The sequence below is a fragment of the Rhinolophus sinicus genome, linkage group LG12, assembly GCF_036562045.2.
Source record: "Rhinolophus sinicus isolate RSC01 linkage group LG12, ASM3656204v1, whole genome shotgun sequence".
Lineage (NCBI taxonomy): Eukaryota > Metazoa > Chordata > Mammalia > Chiroptera > Rhinolophidae > Rhinolophus > Rhinolophus sinicus.
In genome coordinates, this window is record NC_133761.1 from 65,563,080 (window position 1) to 65,586,448 (window position 23,369).

Below are 23,369 nucleotides of genomic sequence, written 5' to 3' on the forward strand. Positions count from 1 at the left end.
GAGCTCCCAACAACAAGGTTGCCAGTTCGATTCCCATATGGGATGGTGGGCTGCGCCCCCTGCAACTGAAGATTGAAAACGGCGACTGGACTTGCAGCTCAGCTGCACCCTCCACAACTAGATTGAGGGACAACTGATGGGTCCTGGAAGACCACATCCAAATTAAAAAAAAAAAAAAAAAACACCAAAAAAACCAGAGCCACTGTTGGGATTCAAAACTCCCTTCTTTGTCCCCTGAAGATGTAGTACATAACAGTGAAATATTACTCAGCAATAAAAAAGAATGAAATCCTGCCGTTTGTAACAACATGGATGGACCTGGAATATTAGGCTTAAGTGAAGTAAGTCAGACAAAAAGACAAATACCGAATGATTTCACTTATATGTGGGATCTTAAGAAAACAAAACAAACCAACAGAAACAGACTCGTAGATACAGAGAACATACTTAAATCGTGTTTTTGATAAGGGCAACCAACTCTCCATCCCTAGACTGTTGTGGGGATTACAACGAGATGGCATACAAAATGCCAGGAACATCGCAAATCCCCAGATTTTAATTGCTTTTTCCCATTTCCCTTTGCACTACCTCTTACTTCCAAAGTATTTTACAGACAACCTCATTGGAGAAAACGAACTCTATATTGAAGATTTATTTCCTGGGGAGAACACAGACATAACCCAAGACCTAGTTGTCATTTTTGTTGTAGAAACAATATATTTATCCCAGGTTACTGAGACAAGGAAAAGATGTGTATATATATATATATATATATATATATATATATATATATATATATATATATATATATGCGAAGGAATTTTAATAAACAAGAAGAAGGAAACCACTGCACAGGGGACCAAGTTCTGTGACCCACTTCAGAATGAAAATGCCTTTTCACACGGAGGGGATGTGTTGTCAGGCCTGCCACACACAGAGCTATGCTGCCCTGAGCTGAGGATGACGCCCTCCTCTCTGCGTGGAGCTGCACCCCCAAAGTTAACTCACAGCAGAGGGTTCCTTTTACACCCACGCTGTCAGCGCAATGTAAATGCGTCCCCACCACACTGAAATGCTGGGGCCGTGTGTTTAATCTGTGCTGTGCAAACAGAGTGACCCTGAAAAGAACATGAGCGCCGAGCATGTCTGCAGAATTGGCATCGTTCCTTGTAAACAGAACTGGGGAGGATTTTCCAAGACTAGTGACTAATCACAGTTTTCTTTCTGAGGCTCTCAACACAGCCCTTTCCCCGAGGACACGTAATCGACATGGTGGTGGAATAGAAAAGTTATAGGCCCGAGGGACAGGTTTTTTTTCCTAAAGCGGGGCGAGGAGTGTTATTCTAGGGTGTGGGAAAGAGAGGGAGTTGTCCTCAACCACAGAATTGAAGAGGCTTAGTTTACAGTTGAAATTCTCAGTTCTAAGTCTCTTGGGCACTTAGGAAACAACATTCCCCAACGTTTCAGATGATTTAAGTTCATCAGGGGAATATCCTTTTGGCAATTACCTCAAAATTCAAGGAAAAAAAGAACATAAAATAGTTGACCCTTGATCAACACGGGTTTGAACTACGTGGGTCCACTTATATGTGGACTGTTTTCAGTAAATACAGTAAATGTATTTTCTCTTCCTTATGGCTGTCTTCATAACATTTTCTTTTCTCTAGCTGACTCTGCATAAGACTACAATATAAATACGTAGAACAAAGAGAAGATGAGTCAATTCACTGTTAGGCGTGAACAGTAAGTTTTTTGCGGAGCCAAAAGTTTTGGGTAGCTTTTCCACCGAGAGGGGGATTCGGTGCCCCTAACCCTCACGTTATTCGAGGGTCAGCGGTAACTCAAATGTTGATATGACAGAGCATAGGAGGACTACAGTCATCAACAAAGATTATCCAGAAAAAAAAACCTGACGTTTTGAGACTGTCAGTAGCAAATTATAGAACTAAAATATAATCCAATGCTTTAGCTGGATTATCTCATTTCTTCTTAAACAGTCTTTGAACTGGGTTGGAAACAGAGACGCTGAGCTTCATTCTGTTCAAATAGTGGCAACAGGAGGTGCCCTTCAGTGAGTTGTCCCGTGAGCCTTTTGTAGAGAAGGAGCAGAGGTCTAGGCATCCCTGCGTCCCTTCCTGTCTTGGGCAAGGACTTCCAGAACCATTTCAGAAGACGATGCAAACATTTTGAATGCTATCAGTACTGCATGCTTAGACTAAGAGACCCAAAAGTCTCAAGTAACCATCTCAGCCATATTGTCTGTTAACTCTGGGCTAACCTTACACCTGGAGGTAGGGAGGGCAGCTTCCGTTCAGCAGTGGCTGTAAACTAATAGGAAAATGCTGTTAGCCTCGATTTGTGTCCCTGCAAGGAAGAGTACTTTACATTCCTCAAAACTAACGGGAACACATCCTTTCCCCTCATTGTGTTTTTGGGCATTTAGGTGGACTATTAGCAAAGTCAAACATAAGGTTTTTGTTTTTTAATCCTACCAGTTTTAAAGCCTGTAGACTTTTACCAAATGGCTTTTGGAATTTGAAAACCTGACTTCTGAAAGGACCCGTTAGTTCTAAAATGAAAAGCTCTTTTTAATAAATCTTCACATGGGAAGGTGTCTATCTTGGCCGGTTGTAAGGTACCTTGGTGTTTTAAGTTGCTATGGCTCCTAGATTTTAGTGATGTTCCCTTCGGAAATGACCAGCCTCAGCCTCGCAAGATTCTTCTCTGTTTAGACCGCCCAAGTCTCAAACGATTTTGAAGAGAGAAGGCTGTGCGGGGAGAGGATTCCCATTAAACACGTTATGTGTCTTCCGTCTTCCACTAGGCCGACTTTGCAACTGAAAGTCTGGTAATTTGATGTAAACTGACAGTGACAACAGAAATAGTTACTTCTGAGGTTATTTAAGAGAAGGGGCAGAAGAGAGACATTCATCAATGAAACGCTGGAAGAAAGGGTTTTTATTTCTCTGTTTGCTTTTTAAAATAAGAATAGAGTAAATGGCACAATAGATTCTATAAACAAGTCCTCCAATGACAAGCTGTCAAAGTTAAAGTGATAGATTTGACATGGCTGGCTAGATGCCACACTTTATCACCTACATGAGGGAAAGCCAATTTGAGTTTGGTCAATAAAATCCAACCTCTAGAGCTGGGGTGGGGGGGCACAGCTGGCGTCGTGAGGCAGGGCCCGGTGGTGTGGCATCCACTGTTGCTGGGACACCGCAGAGTTGGCACAGCTGCCCTGTGGGGGATGTCTAACATTTAAGCTCGATTTGATAAATAAAACGCATGTATGTCAGAGGAGACGATGCCCTGGGCCCTTCGTGCTCGGGTAACGTAATGCAGGTCTGAGGTAGAAGCGGAGTGGGTTATTCAACAGCTGGATTTACTGCTGTCCACAACTGTTGACAATTAGACTACACATGCTGCAAGTTAGGGGTTGCCAGGGTATCTCATTATAGGAGGCTGTTTTTCTCAGAGGCTGGAATCTCTGCTGAATTACTGAGGGACTTGTTTGAATGGAGACTTGGCCCAAATAGTTTTCTGATAAGTTGGTCATAAATCCTCAGTAAAATAAGCTTGGTGTTCTCAGCATATCTGTTGGCTTTTTGATCATTTTTATGGCTTTCCTCTTGCTGGTCAAATTATCCTTCTATGCTCCGAAAGCTCTTCTGACATGGATTAAGTCAACACAAACCAAGGGACCTTCATTACTTTGGCAACTGGTTTTGATTTGGGGGCGATAAATGCAATGACACAGACTAGACTACGTGTGCCAAGGGGCTATGTGATAAGCCACGAGGGTGTCAGGGATTTGGCACTGTTTTTCTGACATAATGTGAGAATAAATTAATAGCAGCTTTGACCCACTGCAGACAGTGGGAAAGAAGAAAGAAATCTGAGTGCGAAAAGCGCCAAGGTACGGCGTTTGGGTTAAGAACGATGATGCCAGTAGGTCATGAGAACGTCCATGTGTGGCCACTGTGTGCCTGGCACTGGGCTGGGCACAGGCGGGCAGGGTCAGGGCCAAACATCTGAGGAAACAACAGAGGATGTGACCCATGAGTATCTTAGTGTCCAGCAGGGGCGATAAGACCATGAATAGAAATGAGATTGACAGGGCAATAAAAGCAGAGAGGGGAGAAGCGTCAGCAAGGTCTGGGATAGTGAGGAAGGGCTGGTAGAAGCGGCAAGACCTGCAAGTTTGGGGTTAGAGGAATTCTTTTCATTAAAATGATCATGTTTAAAATGACTACTTTTGCAACTTTTTTAAAAAAAATTGAAAACGAAAGAAAATCAGAAACAAATAAATAGTACAATAAACACACATATAGCCTTCACCCAGGTTCTCCAAGTTTTTAACACTTTGCTACCTTGCTTATCTCTCTCTCTCTCTCTCTCTCTCTCTCTATATATATATATATATATATATATATATATATACACACACACACACACACACACACACACATTTTTTGCTGTGACTTTAGAAAGTAGGTTGTAGACATTGTAACACTTTACTGCTAAATATTTCAGCAAGAATCTTCTAAGAAAAAGGACTTCCTTTTAAAATCACAATGCTAGTATCCAAAAATTTATCATCTCATATACTATTTATGTTCAGATTTCCCAGTAATATGCTTTGTCCCAATAATGTCCTTTATAGATATATTTTTTTTTTGGATCCAGGATCCAATCTGCATTTAGCTGCTAGTAGTCATGTGATTTTAGTATCATTAAATCTCAAAAGTCCCTCTGCCTTTTTAACTCATTTTCTGAAATTCTCTGCTTTTAAAATTATGTTTAAAATTAACTGACCTTAGCAATCGCCTTCTAAAATGATAGACCATGGTAGAGGTGAGATGTAAAGAACTCAAATCCTTTTGTGTCTTACAAAATCCAGGTTAGTTAGTGGAGGTTGCTTGGCATGTAAATAGAAAGAGAACTAAAAAACAGGAAGCCAATATGCTTCTAGGAAGGGGCATAGGTCATAAGAACAAGGGAAGGACCAGCAGAGAACACCTCTGCCAGGGAGCTATGGTTGTTTAATCTAGCCACTCCAGCCCCCCAGGCACCACCGCTAAAGAGGGATTTTTAAAAAAGACAATGACTATGCCTTGGAATTCCGAACGTCCAGGACCTAACACGCTGCCCGAAGCTTTGAAGGCATTCAGTAAAAATGTGCTGAGGGAGTGAATGAATTTCACCACCAATACACACAACTCCTCTGAAGAGGATGCAGTCATGCATCAAACAGTGCTGAGCCGTACAAGTGCGTGAGTCAGTGACAATTGATTGGCCACTTTGTGCAAAACACTGCACTTTGTCCTACGGGAAAGTTCCAGGGAAAACAGACACCCACTCCCAAACGTCTGAGGGGAGCCGTAGAAAGTGGCTGAAGCCACACGGAACGATGGCAGCACATTTGACCCGGGCCGTCACAGGGGCTTCCGTGGGGAGGCACTGCAGAGTGCAGGTAAAGTGGGAGAGAGGTCTAAAAGAGGAGACGCAGGACTCAGTACTGGCCCCGAGCTTGGGCTGATGTGTGGAAGAGGCTGATGGCTTTAACCAGAGCTAGAATCCCGAAGACGTAGCCCCGTGCCAGGTCCAGGTCCTTTTTCTCATCTACCTCTCCCACGTACCCACCCCAAATACCCCCAGTCACCACTTCAGCACCTTCGATGGGGCCCGAAGCCCATCGGAAAGTTCCCAGGACCCTACCTTGCAGGGCTGGGTCACCTGACCTGTCCCATCTCAGCCCGTTACTTCCACCCTGAGTCCATCCTGAGGAATTGTAAGGACGTGGTGAGAATTAATGAGAAGGACTTCGCGTCGCTCCCCTCCTTTTCCACGTTCTGTCCTCAGCAGGCCCAGCGAGGGGCTTCTGGGAGCAGCAGGTGAGGACGTGGGGCGCGGCTGCTGGGGAGGAACCTGCACACGGATGCCCAGCGGTTCTTCACTCCCATCCATCAATGGAGCATCAGGCTGAAGGACCCTCGTTGTGCGGAGCCTTCCTGAGTCCTCTTTTCAAGACCGTTTCCCCCTTACAACTGCAAAGTGGACAGTGTATTTATGGTCCAAAACTGGCTGCTGCAGCGATATGCATTTTAAAGACCGAATTCTGGCACATAGTTGGCACTGCATGGGAACGGCTGTTTCTAGCAATTCACTGATCATCAGACAGCTCAAGGACTCCAGCCTGTGAGGCAGGTTTTCACCATCCACCAAGCTGAGGGCCTACTGGTGACAACAGCCAATTGTCGGAGCCGCTCTCCTCCATCTCTAATATGGAATATTCCTCTCGCTTTCTCTTTCGTTTTGTGATCTGTGGGATGAAAGTTAAAGAGATGCCCTTGCTTTGCTTTGGCTATACAGAGGGAAGATAAATATCATGGCCAGCTTTTTAAAAAACACATCTTTAATTTTTGTATTAATTGCTAATTTCAAAATAGGACATACTGGGCTTACTTAGCTGCTCGTGTCACACACACACACACACACATACACACACAAACTAGCTTCAGACTCACAGTTCGGAGGTGGAATGTAAGCTGCAATCAAGTGGTACACTGAGGCATTTAAACTTCCCACCTCCAACCCTCTCGATGACACTGCACAACATGTATTTATAACGTATTCTGGTTGTGTGTGTGTGTGTCCTCCTCTTTCCCCGTCCCCAGAATCTGAGCTCCAGGTTCCAAACTTTGATTTATCCTTGCATTTTGATTTCCTAACTCAGTGAAACGTTTATAGTAGATGGTCAGTAAGTATTGTTGAGTAAGTGAATAAAGTAACAAAAACAGTTGAGCTCAGAGTGTTTCCAAGGCAAGATGATGAAGAGATAGAGTATCATTAATTATATAATGGTTTAAACCATTATATAGGGAACAAAAACTAAAAAGAGTGAAAATACTTACAATTTCCTAGGATGGTAAACAAAGATCCCATTTGTCGCAGCAGGTTGGTTAGGTAATGGGGGATGCGTCACAGAGAAAGCTAAATGAGACAATCACCTAGGTTACTCCTGCTTTTTCTCTGATGAAATATTTCTTTGAAAACCAGTTTAAAAATTCAAATAGAGACTGAGTCCTGTATTTTAGTATTTCTGGGCAACTAAGTCAGAGTTTCATGTCACCCACTGCCAAAAGGTGCTTGGCAAACAAACACCGTGGGACCCACAATAAACAAATTGTACAAGTACCACCCTGATAGTCCTGGATCCAGCTCCTCCGACAGCACTCCACCTGCTTTGTTCTGTTTCCAGATGTTGGTTTAACATCAAGCTCATGTGTTTTTACAGCCACTCAGTTGTCACATCGAATCCACATCAAAGTGATGACAGAGGAGAGAGTCTCGAGCTCTTTCCCACAAGACGCAACTCATTTAATTTGCTTCCTTTCCCCAAAAGGGCTGTAAAACCATCTTCTTTTAGTCCCAAGTTAGGACTTTTGGCAACGGAGGCACCAGGTTGTGAAGAGCATGTTTCTATAGAGGCAGAACTGTTTTACAAACACATGTGTGGGGTCGTCTCCTGCCCTTGATGTCACATGGAAGATCTCAGTCCCTGAGAGTAAGGCACAGAGTACACACAGGAGGTAATTCATGCCACGCTGTGTGACGCTGCACCGTAAGGGCTAGGCAGTCGTTTTCCCATGATCTGGGAGTGAGCAAGTCTGCCTTCCCTTTAATACTTGGTCTTTGCTCAGGCTGAGTGGCACCAGCGTGGCTTGGTTGTCATGCCAGGGCAGCTCGGCTGTCCTGCACCTTTCCCTTTGCTCTGTCCATTCACATCACCACTATTTCAATCCTGCTTGATCACCAACATTTTCACTGTCGCTGGTCTGAAGAAAAAGAGCGCTGTCCATGGTAGCACCTTAAGTTTAGAAAAGCTGTCTAATCAATCTGGCTGTTCACCCTCTCCCAGTGGCTATTTTAGGACTTTGCAGAGGAAGGTGTGTTCAGACTTATGCATGAATGAATGCATGCAGGGGTGAATTAATGAATGACTCCCTGTGGACACTCCAAACACATAAGGAGGTCACTTAGAGTGAACATGTAAAACAGGAAGAAACAACCCAATCCAGCCACAGAATCGACGAGAAGAAACAATTCGTTGTGTGACATGGCTAAGGTTTAGGGCGTTTGTTATGCAGCAATGGGTAAGTGACACAATTATTCACACCAGCAAGGCAACCGAGCGATCATGGCAACCGACGGTACCGCTCAGTTCTAATTTCTTTGTTACCAAAACTGTTGCTCTGGAAACCAGTGGACGGTGCAGTATTCATCTACATGGTGACAATAATTAGGACACTATTGATACGACAAACGCGTGCCTGATTTCTCTCCGAGAGGGAAATAAGGGTGAGGATCCATGAAACCTGGCACGGCAGTGGGTGGCGCTGAGGGCGACAGTCCCTCCAGCACAGCTGTTTGCAGGCTGTGGGCTGGGGTGTAAAGTGAACAGAGCCGGCCAACTCCCTGCCCCTGGGAAGCACACTCTGGCCACACAGCCAATGGCAAAGCCACATCTGGTGTGTGTTTACAAGGAGTGGCAGGAAGGCTTCTTCACGCGGCCTCTGCAGTCCCAGTGAGTGCAAAGAGAAGCAGGACATGACAAGCGACTGTACCTTAGGTCAGCTGAGGAACACGACCCTATTTCACTTCCTTGAATGGCCAGCTTAGCATGTCCTCTCATCTGAGACGCACACAGCGATGGTCCCAGCGTCCAGCCCCGGGCAGCCGTAAGTGCTGTTAGTATGGGCCGTTAGCATTAGTGGTCGGCAGTGAAGAAGAGCTGCAGCGGGGCAGAAGCACAACCAGAAGGCATCACTGCAATGATGGTTCTCTTCCTGTGAGGCTAATGAGGGGTCCTGTGGGGAACCACGGGCCAGGACTATGTTTAGCCTGCTATGTACACCATGGACATTGTGTCTCACAACAGCTCTTTGAAAGAGGAACTTTTATCCTCATTCGATTAGCCTTTGGAGATCAAGAAACATAGGTGCCAGTAATTTCAGCCTCACCATTAGCAAAGTCATGTCCCAGAGATCAGCGTCTCCCGGGAAAATCCAGTGCCTGTCATTTATACTCTTTACTTCTGACAACCTGGGGATACCTTTCTAGGTTACCCACTACCTGGCCACTGCACTTTTTTTTTATTAACACAGAAACTACAGAGAAAAATAGAATACATTTCCCAATCTTCCTATCAAGTGGTAAAAGGTTTTAGTTGTACACCTATGATGAGATGTATACTTTGTCCTTTGGTCACGGATTTGAGAAAGCCTCGGGAATGGCCTGTGGTTATAAAGAGAACCAATGTCAACAAGTGAAAATTGAGATGTGATTGTTCTCCTTTCTGAGTACATTTTGCATTTTGTGACATTATATGTGACAAAAGTAACCTCTAGCAGGATCTGGAGAAATCTCTTAACTGACCTATCCCAAGTGTTACATTTAGTCATTGCTCTTTATAAGGGGTTCTTAAGGTCAAAACACTTCCCTAGACAGAAAACAAGATAAGAGGAAAACTCAAATTCTCAAATCTAAAAGACCAAGCTCTTCCTTTCCAGTGCTTTTTGATAAGTTAGGGTCAAACAGTGACATTCTCTAAATGTAAGAACCCCAAACCGAGGTGTATGCACTTCCGGGTGTGTATGTAAGACTATCTACGGGGTCTGGAGAGAAGATTCTGGGCCTCCTAGTTACATATATTTTTCTCCAAATGTTTGGTTAGAATTTTATATATGTTTTGAAATGCATACAACATATATGCAGGTATGTAGCTATTAAAGTAGCATATAAATAAAAAATTTTAATGTGCATATATTTTTTTGATATATACTCAAAAAAGTTAATGACGTGAATTTATTATTATTATTATTATTAGCTTCAGGTGTACAAAATAATGTAATAGTTAGACATTTATACCCCTCACAAAGTGATAACACCTCTCCCCCAATCGACTACCCCTCTGACATCACATACAGCTGTTACATTTCCATTGACTGTATTCCTTATACTGTGCTCCATTTCCTGTGACCATATATATGTATAGTCATATATATATATATATATATATATATATATATAGTCATATATAGTCATATATAGTCATGTATATATATGTATATATATGACTATAGTTGACATTCATTGTTATTCAGCACAGTGGTCAGGCATCTACACCGTCCATGAAGTGGTCTCCCTAATAAGACAAGTGCCCAACTGTACAAAATCTTTACAACATTATTGATTATATTCCCCAAACTGACTTTCATATCCCCGTGGCAATCTTGTGGCTACCGATTGTGCTTTCTAATCCCCTCACCTTCCCCCTCAATGACGTGAATTTTTAACTGTTTTAGAGCAGCCCTTCCTTCTGAACGACTCAAGGACGTCTCCCCAGAGACTGCAGCCGCCCCTCTCTTCCACACCATCGGCTTCCCACTGGGCTGGCTCATTTCCAGTTACAGCAAACAGACCATCATATTTCCTGTCACACAGGAGTCTCCCCCACGGCCCACACCTCCCACCATTTACCACCTATTCATCAGGGCGCCTTTCAGCAAAACCACCACAAAAGAGTCTCCTGTATTCTCCATCTCTCCTTCCTCTCCTCTCATTCTCTCTTGAACTCTAACTAATTGGGCATTTCTTTGCACCATTCCATGAAACAGGTCCTGTCAGAGTCACTTCTGACCTCCATGTTGCCAAACCTAATGGCCCGTCCTTAGGCCTCGGCTGTTTCTGAAACAGCCATCACTCCTTTCCTGAAATATTTTCCACCCAATGGGACACTATTCCATCTTGGTTTTCCTTTTATCCCACTGTCCAGCCCGTCAGTCTCATTTGCTGGTTTCCCCTCATCTGCTTATTTTTTCCACACTGTTTATCCCTACTTGACAAATCACACATTGTTTTTGTTGTTCACCATTTCCCCCAACTAGAATTTAAGTTACGTGAGGACAAGGGCTTTGTCCACCATATCCCTCACCTAGAAAAGGCCTCACTCTCACCTAGAAAAGGTCTAACCCATAGTGAAAACACAATAAATATTTTCTGCATCAGTGAACAAATAATGAATGAATGTTGCTCAAATTTGTACCTGCCACCAACCAAATCCCAAAGTGCCCAAGACTTTGTGGGATGTCATTAGAAGTTCTGGCTACTAAACTGTCCCTGTCCTGTCTCCTGGCTATAAGGTCTTCATCTCTGGCTTTCCTGCAATTTCTGCAGAGAAACACGGTGTCTCTGATGTCTACACGTGGACTCTGCTATGAGACATTCTCTTTACTTTTGCATCCTATTAGTTACAACTCCTTAATAGAGGTTCATGTGGGAAGGACAAAAAGAGCCATTCCTTAGAAGAAACAAAACAGCTGAGTTTAAAAAACAACAGAAAGAAAGAGAGAGAGAGAGAGAGAGAGAAGTCACAGAGAAGTTGATTCCGATGGGATCAGCTCAGGTCTGAAGAAAAAGAGCGCTGTCCATGGTAGCACCTTAAGTTTAGAAAAGCTGTCTAATCAATCTGGCTGTTCACCCTCTCCCAGTGGCTATTTTAGGGCTTTGCAGAGGAAGGTGTGTTCAGACTTATGCATGAATGAATGCATGCAGGGGTGAATTAATGAATGACTCCCTGTGGACGCTCCAAACACATAAGGAGGTCACTTAGAGTGAACATGTAAGACAGGAATGAACAACCCAATCCAGCCACAGAATCGACGAGAAGAAACAATTCGTTGTGTGATATGGCTAAGGTTTAGGGCGTTTGTTATGCAGCAATGGGTAAGTGACACAATTATTCACACCAGCAAGGCAACCGAGCGATCGTGGCAACCGACGGCACCGCTCAGTTCTAATTTCTTTGTTACCAAAACTGTTGCTCTGGAAACCAGTGGACGATGCAGTATTCATCTACATGGTGACAATAATTAGGACACTATTGATATGACAAACGCGTGCCTGATTTCTCTCCGAGTGGGAAATAAGGGTGAGGATCCATGAAACCTGGCACGGCAGTGGGTGGCACTGAGGGCGACAGTCCCTCCAGCACAGCTGTTTGCAGGCTGTGGGCTGGGGTGTAAAGTGGACAGAGCCGGCCAACTCCCTGCCCCTGGGAAGCACACTCTGGTCACACAGCCAATGGCAAAGCCACATCTGGTGTGTGTTTACAAGGAGTGGCAGGAAGGCTTCTTCACGCGGCCTCTGCAGTCCCAGTGAGTGCAAAGAGAAGCAGGACATGACAAGCGACTGTACCTTAGGTCAGCTGAGGAACACGACCCTATTTCACTTCCTTGAATGGCCAGCTTAGCATGTCCTCTCATCTGAGACGCACACAGCGATGGTCCCAGCGTCCAGCCCCGGGCAGCCGTAAGTGCTGTTAGTATGGGCCGTTAGCATTAGTGGTCGGCAGTGAAGAAGAGCTGCAGCGGGGCAGAAGCACAACCAGAAGGCATCACTGCAATGATGGTTCTCTTCCTGTGAGGCTAATGAGGGGTCCTGTGGGGAACCAAGGGCCAGGACTATGTTTAGCCTGCTATGTACACCATGGACCTTGTGTCTCACAACAGCTCTTTGAAAGAGGAACTTTTATCCTCATTTTAATAGCCTTTGGAGACCAAGAAACATAGGTCTCAGTTTCGGATCTGCCCCAGCCAGGTGACATGAACTTAGCCTGAAAAATGGGACTGGTACCGTATCTCCTGGGCATCTTCTGATCATTAGTAGTGCAAAACATTCAACTGTAGGTGACACAATACGTTCAACTGTAGGTAACACAATGTGTAGCATCTCATTATTTTTCAGACAAGGTGGAGTCAGGACACGTGGCAACCAGAGGTACCATTGTCTCCTGCCTCCTACTCTACTTGCCGAACAAACCGTGTGGGTCACCAACCCTCCCGGCCTCCTTCCCATCCACTTATGCATTTACAGAAGAAGCAGGTTTGGTGCGGAGAACGATTATGTTTTCCTGTCATTCCCATGGCTCAGAACTGTCCCCTGTAACGGCCGTCCCAGCCGACGGAAGAGATCACTTCATCTGTAAGACCAACCTGAATGTACAGACCACTCCCAGGTTCTCAATAAAATTATCAGAAAATCAATCAAAAGGTTGCAGCTCTCTCAATCCCCCAAACAACTGATAAGAATTAAAAAAAAAAAAAAGTTTTGCTTCCCAGAAATGACTTCTTTTTCAAAGCGTTTTAGGATTTCACCTTAAGCCTCTTTCGTTAAGGAATCATGACCATCACCAGCAAGAAAGATGGACCTGTGTGGCCTGGTTTACGTTACCCTTTTGATGATGAGTAGACAGCCAACTGCATGTGGTTTTATGCAACACGGGGTATGATTCCAATCAGGAAACTTCCCTTAATTCTGGAGCTATTGAATATGACCTTCCACGCGTCACCCTGCTCCCAGCAAAAGTGCAGCTTTCCCTGCTGTGCACTGCATTCAACAGTGATGACAAAAATGCATGTTTCCAATTTAAGCCTGTTCTTCTGTGATTTGGTACCTAGAAATCTGGGACAACATCCATCAAATATATTCAGCAGTACCTGCCTAAGGACAGCTGCTTTAAAAACCAGTCCCTGGGTGAAAACGTTCAATTGTGGAAGTCCCCTTAATTCCCTGGGATGTGTTGACCTTCACAGGGGTGGTGGCAGCTGGTGGCAGCTTCCCTCAGCCCTTCCTTCCCTGTCGGCCCAACTCCCAGAGGCCACTGTTAGAGAAGTGTGTTGGGGACGCTCTCCTGCGTTCTACAAATGTCCCTCGGCCAGCAGTGGCCGCACAGATCGGCCCTGTTCCCCCAAATGCAACCTAGAGCTGGGCTGTCCGGTAACAAGCAATTACAGGGTAACAGCTCCTGCAACACCTGGCACTTTCCAGAATGTTTCAGTCTCAAGTTCATTAGGCGTTAGGCCTCTCCCACTGTCCCACTCACCTCTCCTCAGGGTCCTTTGTTCTGTTCTAGACCCCCTTCCCAAGCACACGCAAAACTCTCCACCTGCTCGTAAGGGTGGCCCAATCCTAGCACGCGCAGACTCGAGCCTTGCTGCTCCAGGCGTCCCCATGACAGCTGGGCACATGTAGCTGACTAGTGACCTGGATAGGTGTGTGGATGGTGAAAATCTGTCCAGCGAGAAGCTGCCATGTTCGTGGACACAACCGTAGGCAGACTTAGCTAGTCCCCACCCCCTCAGTGTGTGTCCCCGTGAACTTGCTCGTGTATCAGCATACTCGCCCTTGTGGCCTGTGAAGAGGAAACGTGCTCTAACATTTACCTGCTCAACACCACTCACTTGTCAGCACAGTTTTCCTTTCTGAGTCTAGAGTCTACTCCTTGATCTTTCTCTTGCTACTTCTTCCACCTAAAAAAAGGAAGCAAACGGACGCCTGGGCAGCTCCCCTAAATTCTGCGACTCGCACCTTCTCTGTATTGATCACTGAAGTTAAATTAAATGCAGGCATCGGACGCTCTCTGACCAGTCTCCTCCTCCAGCCCCACCCCCACCCCCACCCCCATGTCATTCTTTGGCTGACAGTTTCACACATGCTCAGACCTCCAAGGTTTTTGGCACTCCCCAAACCCCACGAGGCTGTTCAAAATGCATGTTCTTTTTAAAAAATCATTAAAACATAACTGGAACATACAAGTCTGGTTTTAAAGCCAGTATATATGTTTCCCTTACATTCATTCTAAATGGCAGAATTATTCAGTTCACTTAATGAAAAAAAAAATCACCAAATGTCTTGCATTTGGTGCCAAGTACAACACACTTCATTGAAATCAAACGTGTCATCTGAAAGCTTACCTGGGGGAGCAATGGTGCTGGTAGAGAGATGCAGGGAACACGGAACATGGATGTTTCCAAGAGGAGATTGTGTGGCTGTCCAGGGAAAGAGCAGAGCTCCAGAAAAAACGTTCTCGTGTGGAAGGAGGTAGCGATGGGTGGAGAAGGGAGGGAAGGGAGAAGCCAATTATATAAACACTGGTCTGCTGACATTTAAAATGTGACAGCATGAGAAAGGTTAAAAAAAAAAGTCCAGCCTGCAAGCAAGGGTACCCAGGACAAATCACAAAATAAGATGCAATTAATGAGGCTGAAATTCCAGCATTGCTGGCTGGGCCATCCCAATTATCTACAGTATCAAAATGGGACCATGACCTGCGCTACGGTGGGCCAAGGGTCAAACTTGGCTGGGATTCTATCAAATAATTTCAAGACAAATAAGCTGTAAATGACCTCGAAATTCCTTCCTGCTATGCTAACATATTTAAAATCATTAAATAACTGTGTAATCACTGGGACAAAACAAATGTCAGTTGCTTGTATATATTACTCAGTTTAAACCTTAAAATACCTAATGGTCTCTACAGTTAAAGCTGCACTTCACTAACAGACAACGTGTAGAGAAAGAGATCGTGCTTGGATAAGTTTCACATTTACCCATCCAATAAATCAGGAGGGGCCAACTATTTACATTATCCTTCGGTTGTGCATCTTTCAAAGTACATAGAATGCTACCTCGCTGTGCTCTAATTTGAGAAAGTTAAACCTAACTCATGCAGACATGACCCAGGAGGAACTTCCTCCAGGGTTCTGAGCTTGAGAAAGAAGCTCCTGGCCACCTGCTTGTGTATCTTTCCCTCGGTCATAATGTCAGAGTGAGTTTGACACGTGTAATGTTCCTGAACTCAACACCAACCTTTCACTTTCAGTTTTGCACACCTGATGTGAACATTTAACAGTAAGCCATTTCCAAAGAAAGGGATGGTTTGCTTCTCATACTCGCGCGAGAGTCAACAGAGACACCTGTTGACCTTTCGAAGTTTTGCCATCTTGAATTCGTCGTAGTCTGTCCATTTCACACAAGTTTTAAGCATCTACGGTCAGCCTGCTGTCGTGCTAAGAACTGGAGAGTCAACGATGAACAAAACAAATTTGTGCTTTCAAGGGCATGAGTCACAAGAGGGTAGCCTGGCCGTGTCAGTGTGGCAACCAAATTAATTCGTACACGTGAAAATTAGTTTACTTAATTTCCCCCCTCTGATTCCTAATAGAACAGCCAGGGGCAAAGCACACAAATTAAATGTTTGTTAGAGCTGCTTATGAGACGGAGTCTAGGGAAGGTGGTATTTAAATGGACGGTCACACAAGAAGGGGGTAACCATGACAACAGGAATTGTGCTGGGAAGCTATGGGACCTTCACTAAGAAGATGAAGGATAAAGTGAAGTTGTAATTTCTAGAGCCAGAGCTTCATTCTACTCCGCAGACCCGGGAAAACTGCGGCTCGTCCTCACTGTGTCCTTGAAGTCTGCGTCATGCAAACCATGACAATTTTGTTCTCCAATCTTGCAATATGCTTATTTCAATAGGAATTTGACTTTTGCTCCAGGTGGAACCATCATCCCTCCCTGTCTCCGGGGCACTGTTCATAGACTTTACTGTATTTCCTCTCTGTCCTCGACTCTTAAAGGAAGGTTGAGCAATACAGTTGTTTAACTTGGATAGCCCTGCTCTGATACACTTATGACATCTACACACCTATCCTATGATTTCAAAGCTGGACGTAAAGGAATGGGTACCTCTTGAGCAGACCTGTCAGGAACATGCAGGCTGCAGCAGCTGCAAAGCAGAGATGATCTGAGATGGCAGGGTCCCTGCATCGGTCACCTAGAAAGATGAACAGGATAACTGGCCAATTATAAAAGAGCCACCACCATGCCAAGCTTTGATGACTACCGATTTTATTTCGTAGCTGCATTGTTGGGCACTTTATGGCAATGTGTAGTTCATCCAGTATTTATTTTTGCATATTTTTTTAAATTCCCCAAACAATACTTTTACACACAAAGTTCTCCCAGTAGTACTCAACTTTAGAGATGATTTATACTGTAGCCGCAAGGATGCAAAGACGAGGAAGCACGTCTCTGTGCTGGGTAGGTTTTTACAGATACCCGTCACCACGTCTAGCAAAAAGCTCAGTCCTTTTCAACAGTTACTCATTTAAAGCAAAAGAAACAAGCTTTGGAAAAGTTCAATGGTGAGCTTCTCATGTACCTTTCCGTAAAACAGCACTTATGCATTTTAAGCTGTAGGTTTCATGCAGTTCGTACTTGTTTGCTATCTCGAGCGTCGCTCTAATAAATCAGAGCAGACTCGGGAAATCTTGTCTTGGGTGTCTGGTTATTAAATGGTCCTCAAAACCACCCTATGGGAGCGATGCTACCTGAGGGATGGTGAGCTGACGTGCAACATCACGTAAACCACCAGACGGTGATTGGTTACTGTCCCCCACAAGGCTCTCATCTGAGAACTGAAATTACACAGAGACCAAGAGACTTAGAGGTTTCTCATAGCAAAGAGGTAATCATTGGTGACTCTGTAACCTGTCAGGACCAAAGATTGTATATGTTAAATTCCTTCACTAAAGTAGGGTTTGCGAAAGCACAGCTTTCTGGATATAAGGCATCCAGTTAACTCTACTGCTCAGGAAGTACCCTTATTGTTTTGGTATATTTATTTGCATACTGCGTCCAGAGCTACAGATTTTCCACAGGGCTTTTCTGCCTGATTCAAGTATAATAAAAGTAGAAATCTATAGGTGCTGTAAGAGTAACCAAATTGTACATTATACAAAAATTAACTCAATTTACAGACAGTCAGGAAGCGTTGGCAATGCCCTTTATAAATTTTACCAAAGATTCATCCCAAAGGATGTTACAATCTATGTATGTGGTCGTCGCCATACAAATGCGGTTTAGATGTATGTGGTGCAGATAGGGTGTTTGCTAAATGCGCACGCGTAGAATCAGCAAGTTGCACTAGATACATGTCTTTGAAAGGAACAATACTGTCATACTAGGCTAAAGTTCAGGATTTTCTTATTGCATATTTATTGTTGCTGAGGCAGTTAGTTATAATAATGCTATATCCATAATTATTTTAAATAAACAAAACCATTTCCTCTGCCAACAATATAAAGACTATTTTTTCTTCTAAACTCACATAGAACATTGCTACACACAGTTTTACACAAATACTGAAAAACATGACCTTAAGGCATCTGCTAGAAAAGCAGACGTGCTTATTTACATGAACTAAATTATGCAAGAAAAATATTGCACAAATCCTATTATTTTCAAAATAAAGCATGCATCTTCCTAAATACACATAATTCCCTATCTTGACCAAATCAAAATATTAAGTGGCTTGATGAGAACAATTCTGCCTCTTAAATAAGCTTTAAGAAACAGACACTAACAAATTGCGGGCCTGAGGAAGGCGAGCGATCACTACTGATTGGATTTGTAAGAACTCTTTCTTATGTTGAGAAGCACTTTGGGGTGGTGGGGGGTGGGAGAATTAGATTTGGGTATTCATTGGACATTCTTAAATTTATATTCTGATTTACAAATATCTACCCAGGGTCAAGGTCTTTTATGCTAAATAAAATGGCATTTTCATTAGAAATTTTATTCATGAAAACCTTTTCCTGAAAATCCAGGTTTTCTCACAGAGAAGGAAGATCTACTGATTCACAGTTTTCTCTTGATCACTTTACTTAAGAAATAATGAATTCAGTAGCACTCCTGGGTCCTGTTATTAGGGCATTAGCAGAGAATGCGGTCAACCATGCAATTTTATCTGAAAAGGGAGGGACTGAGTCTAGAGAATGATGTTATCAAGATAAAGACTTCACAACTGGACCCCGCAACGTGCACCCACCCACTCACTGATCCTACACTGAGCCCAGCGGCCCTAAGTACTCAAAGGGGCGCCATCTGTCAGAGAGCCCCGGGCTGCCCAGCTCACAGAAGACACGGCGTCTCCAAGGGCCTCAGAGTCTGTTCTTTAAAAGGAGGCATCTCCTCGGAGAGCAGGAACCATACACACTTCATATAAAGACACACACAGTTAATGACGTCCGAGAATGGCACTGTGGTTCCAAACTCAGAACACGTTTTCGATGAAGCAGCTTTAAAAGATGGTACCTGGTGTTAGAATCTTGGGCTGATAACGTCTAAGCAAAACATAGTATTATTATTATTATTATTATTATTATTATTATTATTAGAGATTTGCAATTCCTTTTCCTTTTAATTGGTTCCTTCACAGCAGGGACTATGTCAATTATTTTATTTCTCTACATCCCCAGTTAGTGTACCTTGCATATTTCATTTAGGAAAAAAACACTTCCTAAATGAATAAGCTATTAATTTTTAATCAGAAAAACAACCATGGTATATTTTGATGCCTTTCTAAAATATGCTAACGTAGTAACCATTAAAATATCCCACTTAACAACACTTGCACTTAATGAAACAACTCCTAAATTCACACACTACTCTTCTACCCCAGAAGTACCACAGGTAACAACGTCTAAGGGCAACAGGTGAACACTCGGGTGGGTTCGGGCAGAACCGTGGCTGTTCAGAGACCACAGGAAAGACTCCGTACCAAAGCCAGAAGTCGTCCTCATTTATACAATTCTGTTGTAGAACAGGCATTATTTTTTTGAAGAAAAAAAAAAAAAGAAAGAAATTCAAACAGCAGGGGGCTTTAAAACTATTTGCTTTAGTTATTATAGACAATATGAACAGAGTAGAGAATAGGTAACACTTGTGTTTCTTCCAGAACTCACTTCAATTTCACTTCTTTCTCCCTTTCCCACCAGAACACTGGGAGTCTAGCTCAAAGCACACTCTGCACACTCAACATTTTGATGGTTGGAAATACTAATACTTGCTACCAGTAGTTTGGAGTTTTTCCAAGAATAACATGTAGAGGTTTTGTTTTTGGTTTAGTTCTTAATGGGGAATATAACAGCTGTTTTGCATGTTCAATAAGGCACAAGTCCAGTTTTACACACCTGACAGAAACGCTACTTGCGACTGGCTGAATATCCTCAACACAACACAGGATCATGGCCAAACATTTCGTGAGGTGACTGAAGGGCAGGGAACAACTTACTTTTCTAAGGCCGTGATGCTTCTTAAGCAAACGGACTAACACCCAAATTTTGCTGATGCTACATTCACGATTATCTTATTCTTCAGACTATCAATTCTGGAGGGGGGAAAAAAAACCTCATTCCAATATCTACAAGTTAAAAGGCTGCTTGACATTCTTTTAACAAATTATGAAGGAATATTTGCCGAGCAGGTGAACAACCAGAGTGACTGTTTTCCCTTCTCATTTAAAACAGCTCTTCTGATTAATGGACTCCTTTTATTATAAACTTCAATATAGTAAAATGGAATTTTGTAATGAGTATATAAAAACTAAATTAGACAAGAACCTTGAGTCTTACTTTTGTGTTTCAAAAATAAGAACCAAACACTTTTTTCCTTGCTATACACAGAGTCCATCCTTATGAGGAAAACAAGATTTGTCTTCCTTTATAAACATGAATGAATAATAGTCCCAAATGAAACATATCCATTTAGATTTCAGAATGTAGTTTAAAAAGAAAAATGTAGTCATTTTCTTTAAATTATTTAGACTGACCTGAATCAATATTTTTAAGCAATGTTTTTAACAAACCCCCCTCCAGAATTTGTTTTTAACTGAAAACTAAATTCCTTCAGTAAATATTTTAGGGTACAGCCCTGATGGGGTTCTTGAATGGTTTCTCAAACCCCTTTAATAAAATGACAACTTTTAAAACTGAATCATGATTGGGGATGAATAGAGTTTACATATTGAACATACTAACAACAAATTATCCATAACATCCCTGTTTATTTTCTGACTACCCGTCAATCTAGCCTCCCCTGAAGCAATCAATGTGTGGTTTCTTCTCAGATGAATTTCTGAGTTTCACAGTGAGTTTGAGGGAGAAGAGACAAGTCTCCTGTGCAGAATCCCAGCTAATGTACATAGGTTCCCTGCCTGAAAGGAGGGAAGCACAGCGCACACCCCTTAAGTGTGTGCTATGCACAGCTACTTCTCCCAAGACCACAGCACGGGAAGGGAGGTGAAGAGCAACCTGAAAGTGGAGAAACCCGGCAAACTTAACCTCAGCTCTGTTATCAAGGTCAGCATCAACACTCACACGTTATGTGGACAATGTGTACCCTCGAGAGGATGTGATGAAAGTGGCACTTCTGTAATCGTCCTCCCCGAACCCATAATCCCAGTGTAATCATGAGAAAAACATCAGACAAATTCTAACAGTGGGGCATCGTACCCTGTATCTGACCGGTACTCCTCAAAGTGTCATCAACAACAAGGCAAGTCTGAGCAACACTCACAGCCGAGAGGTGCCTCAAGAGACATGCCCAGCGATGCCATGAGGCCTCCAGGATGGGACCCTGAACAGAAAAGGGCATTCGGGGAAGTCTAAGACTACCAGAGTGGCCGGTAACTGTGACAAATGCACCACACCCATGTAAGGCATTAGCAATGGGAAATTGCGGGCAGGGCCATTCGGCAAACTGTACGTGCCTCACAATTTTCCCACAAACCTCAAACTGGTAAAGGATAAAGTCAGTTCTTTTGAACGGGAAATCTGAGCTAATATAAAGCATTTAGATTATTAGTTAAGGGAAAAAAGACTGGAACTTTTTTTTTTAATCAGGATAGTTGGTGTGGCATGAGACTTTCTGGGGATGGCTTCCTAGAAAGCGAAGGCATACAGAGGGACTGTGAAAGGGACGTGTCCCATTTGTAAACAGAAGTCACTAACTTCACATTGTCATTCAGCACTTCATATAGTTCACTGAGTGAAAGGTGAATGTGGACCTTTATACTTTTTGGAAAACATGGCTGCAGTGTCCACAATGGGAGCTTTCTAACTGAAAAGAAAAAAGAATTTGTCTTTGATTCAATGAATAGAAAAAGCATTATTGCTCTACTGAACACTTATAACTTAGCTTGTAGAATTTACAAGTAATTCCATAAATTATTTAAGCATGTTTACCAGAGGCATAAAATTAAGGCAATTAGTGGGTCAACAGTTTCAGCAGTTCAAGGGTAGTCTGAGAAGTTTAGATATCTTAATCAGTTCATGCTCAACCAGATTAGTACAGCAGCTACTAGTGATGTGCCAGGGTTACAGCGGCATACTAGTTTAAATAAGATGCGTAGCATCAAGCACCGAACACTGGGAAATCATGTGCAATAGATACTTTCAACAGACGTACAAACTAGTACCTGGTTTAAGAGCACAGTAGAATTAGCTTTATACTTAAAAATCAATGGATCATATATACCAACGAGACGAGCGAGTGATGCTCCAAATGAAAAATAATGTTTAGACAGTAGCAAGAGTTGCCATTCCTACAATGATTGTTTACTATATCAATTACATGGAATCTTAAAATGTCTCCATAGAAGCTTGGATGCAAAGGACGGACTCTTAATTGTTGACTGGAGCTTGGTTTCCACTTGTGTTTTCTTCTGAAATGTTTAAGTCTTGTTGGAAGGCAGATGTAATGTGACACAATGACACTACCTCGCTGAGCAGTCCAACACCCTCTGCAGGCCCCTTGGCTTCTTTCCCTTCTTTCTCCCAAGGAACGGAAGTCGATGGACATCGCCCGAGGCCGGAGATAAGCAGGTCATCTGAAACCTGGCTTAGTGTTTCCTTCTTTTCTGTTGTTCCTTTTTCGGTTTGGGAAACTTCAGTCAAAGCTGGCTGGAAATCCAAGCCCGAAGTGGGAGCTGGCTTTTCCGCTACTGTCGGCCCGCTCAGGTTGGTAGCACTGAGGGGTCTGTCACTGTTTTCCTCTTTCAGGATAAACAGAGAATCTGCTAAACCACTAGAGGAGACCCGCTTCCTGGGGGACGGAGGGAGGTGTCTGCCGTGGAGGGCACTGTCATCTTGCCCAAGATGCCACTCGGCTTGATCACCGGAACCGCTACCAAGGAGGACCAGGTTATTCTCACTAGGTGCATTGGACTTCTTCTGAAAGCGGAAACGACAAATTCAGAAAAAGGTTAATGAAATGATAGCATTACTTTGGCAGTACTTTTCCCCCATTTTGAAATCAGGATCTTTCAATGCTGGGTACTTGAAATTCCCTCCAGAGGAAATACAGCATTGACAGTTAATTGTGGATACATCCAAATGGCTCTATGTACAGTCATGAATTGAGATGGACTTTAGTTTCCATGTCCTTGCAACTGTCACCTCCAAAATTCAAATAGTTTATGAGTGTTGGTGAGGCAGTGGAGAAAGGGAAAAACCTCATGCACTGTCGGTGGGAATATAAATTGGTGTGGCCACTATGGAAAACAGTGTGGAGATTCCTCAAAAAATTAAAAGAGAATCATCACATGGCCCAGCCATCCCTGGGTATGTCTCCAAAGGAAATGGAGTAAGTATGTTGAAGACACAGCTGTACCCTGTGTT

General features: G+C 43.3%; 1 protein-coding gene across 6 annotated transcripts in view; it reads right to left on the reverse strand.

Annotated features, from left to right (window-relative positions):
• Positions 1-22,285: 22,285 nt before the first annotated feature.
• The window catches only part of DENND1B (DENN domain containing 1B), a 170,023-nt gene continuing 168,939 nt past the window's right edge, over positions 22,286-23,369 (reverse strand). For 4 of the 6 annotated variants that reach the window (XM_074317075.1, XM_074317073.1, XM_074317078.1 and 1 more), the window contains one exon: positions 22,286-22,922. In XM_074317075.1, coding sequence (XP_074173176.1) covers positions 22,374-22,922 — 549 coding nt within the window. In that variant the 3' untranslated portion in view covers positions 22,286-22,373. The remainder of the gene's footprint in view (positions 22,923-23,369) is intronic. The other 2 variants (XM_074317076.1, XM_074317074.1) reach the window with 1 other exon arrangement.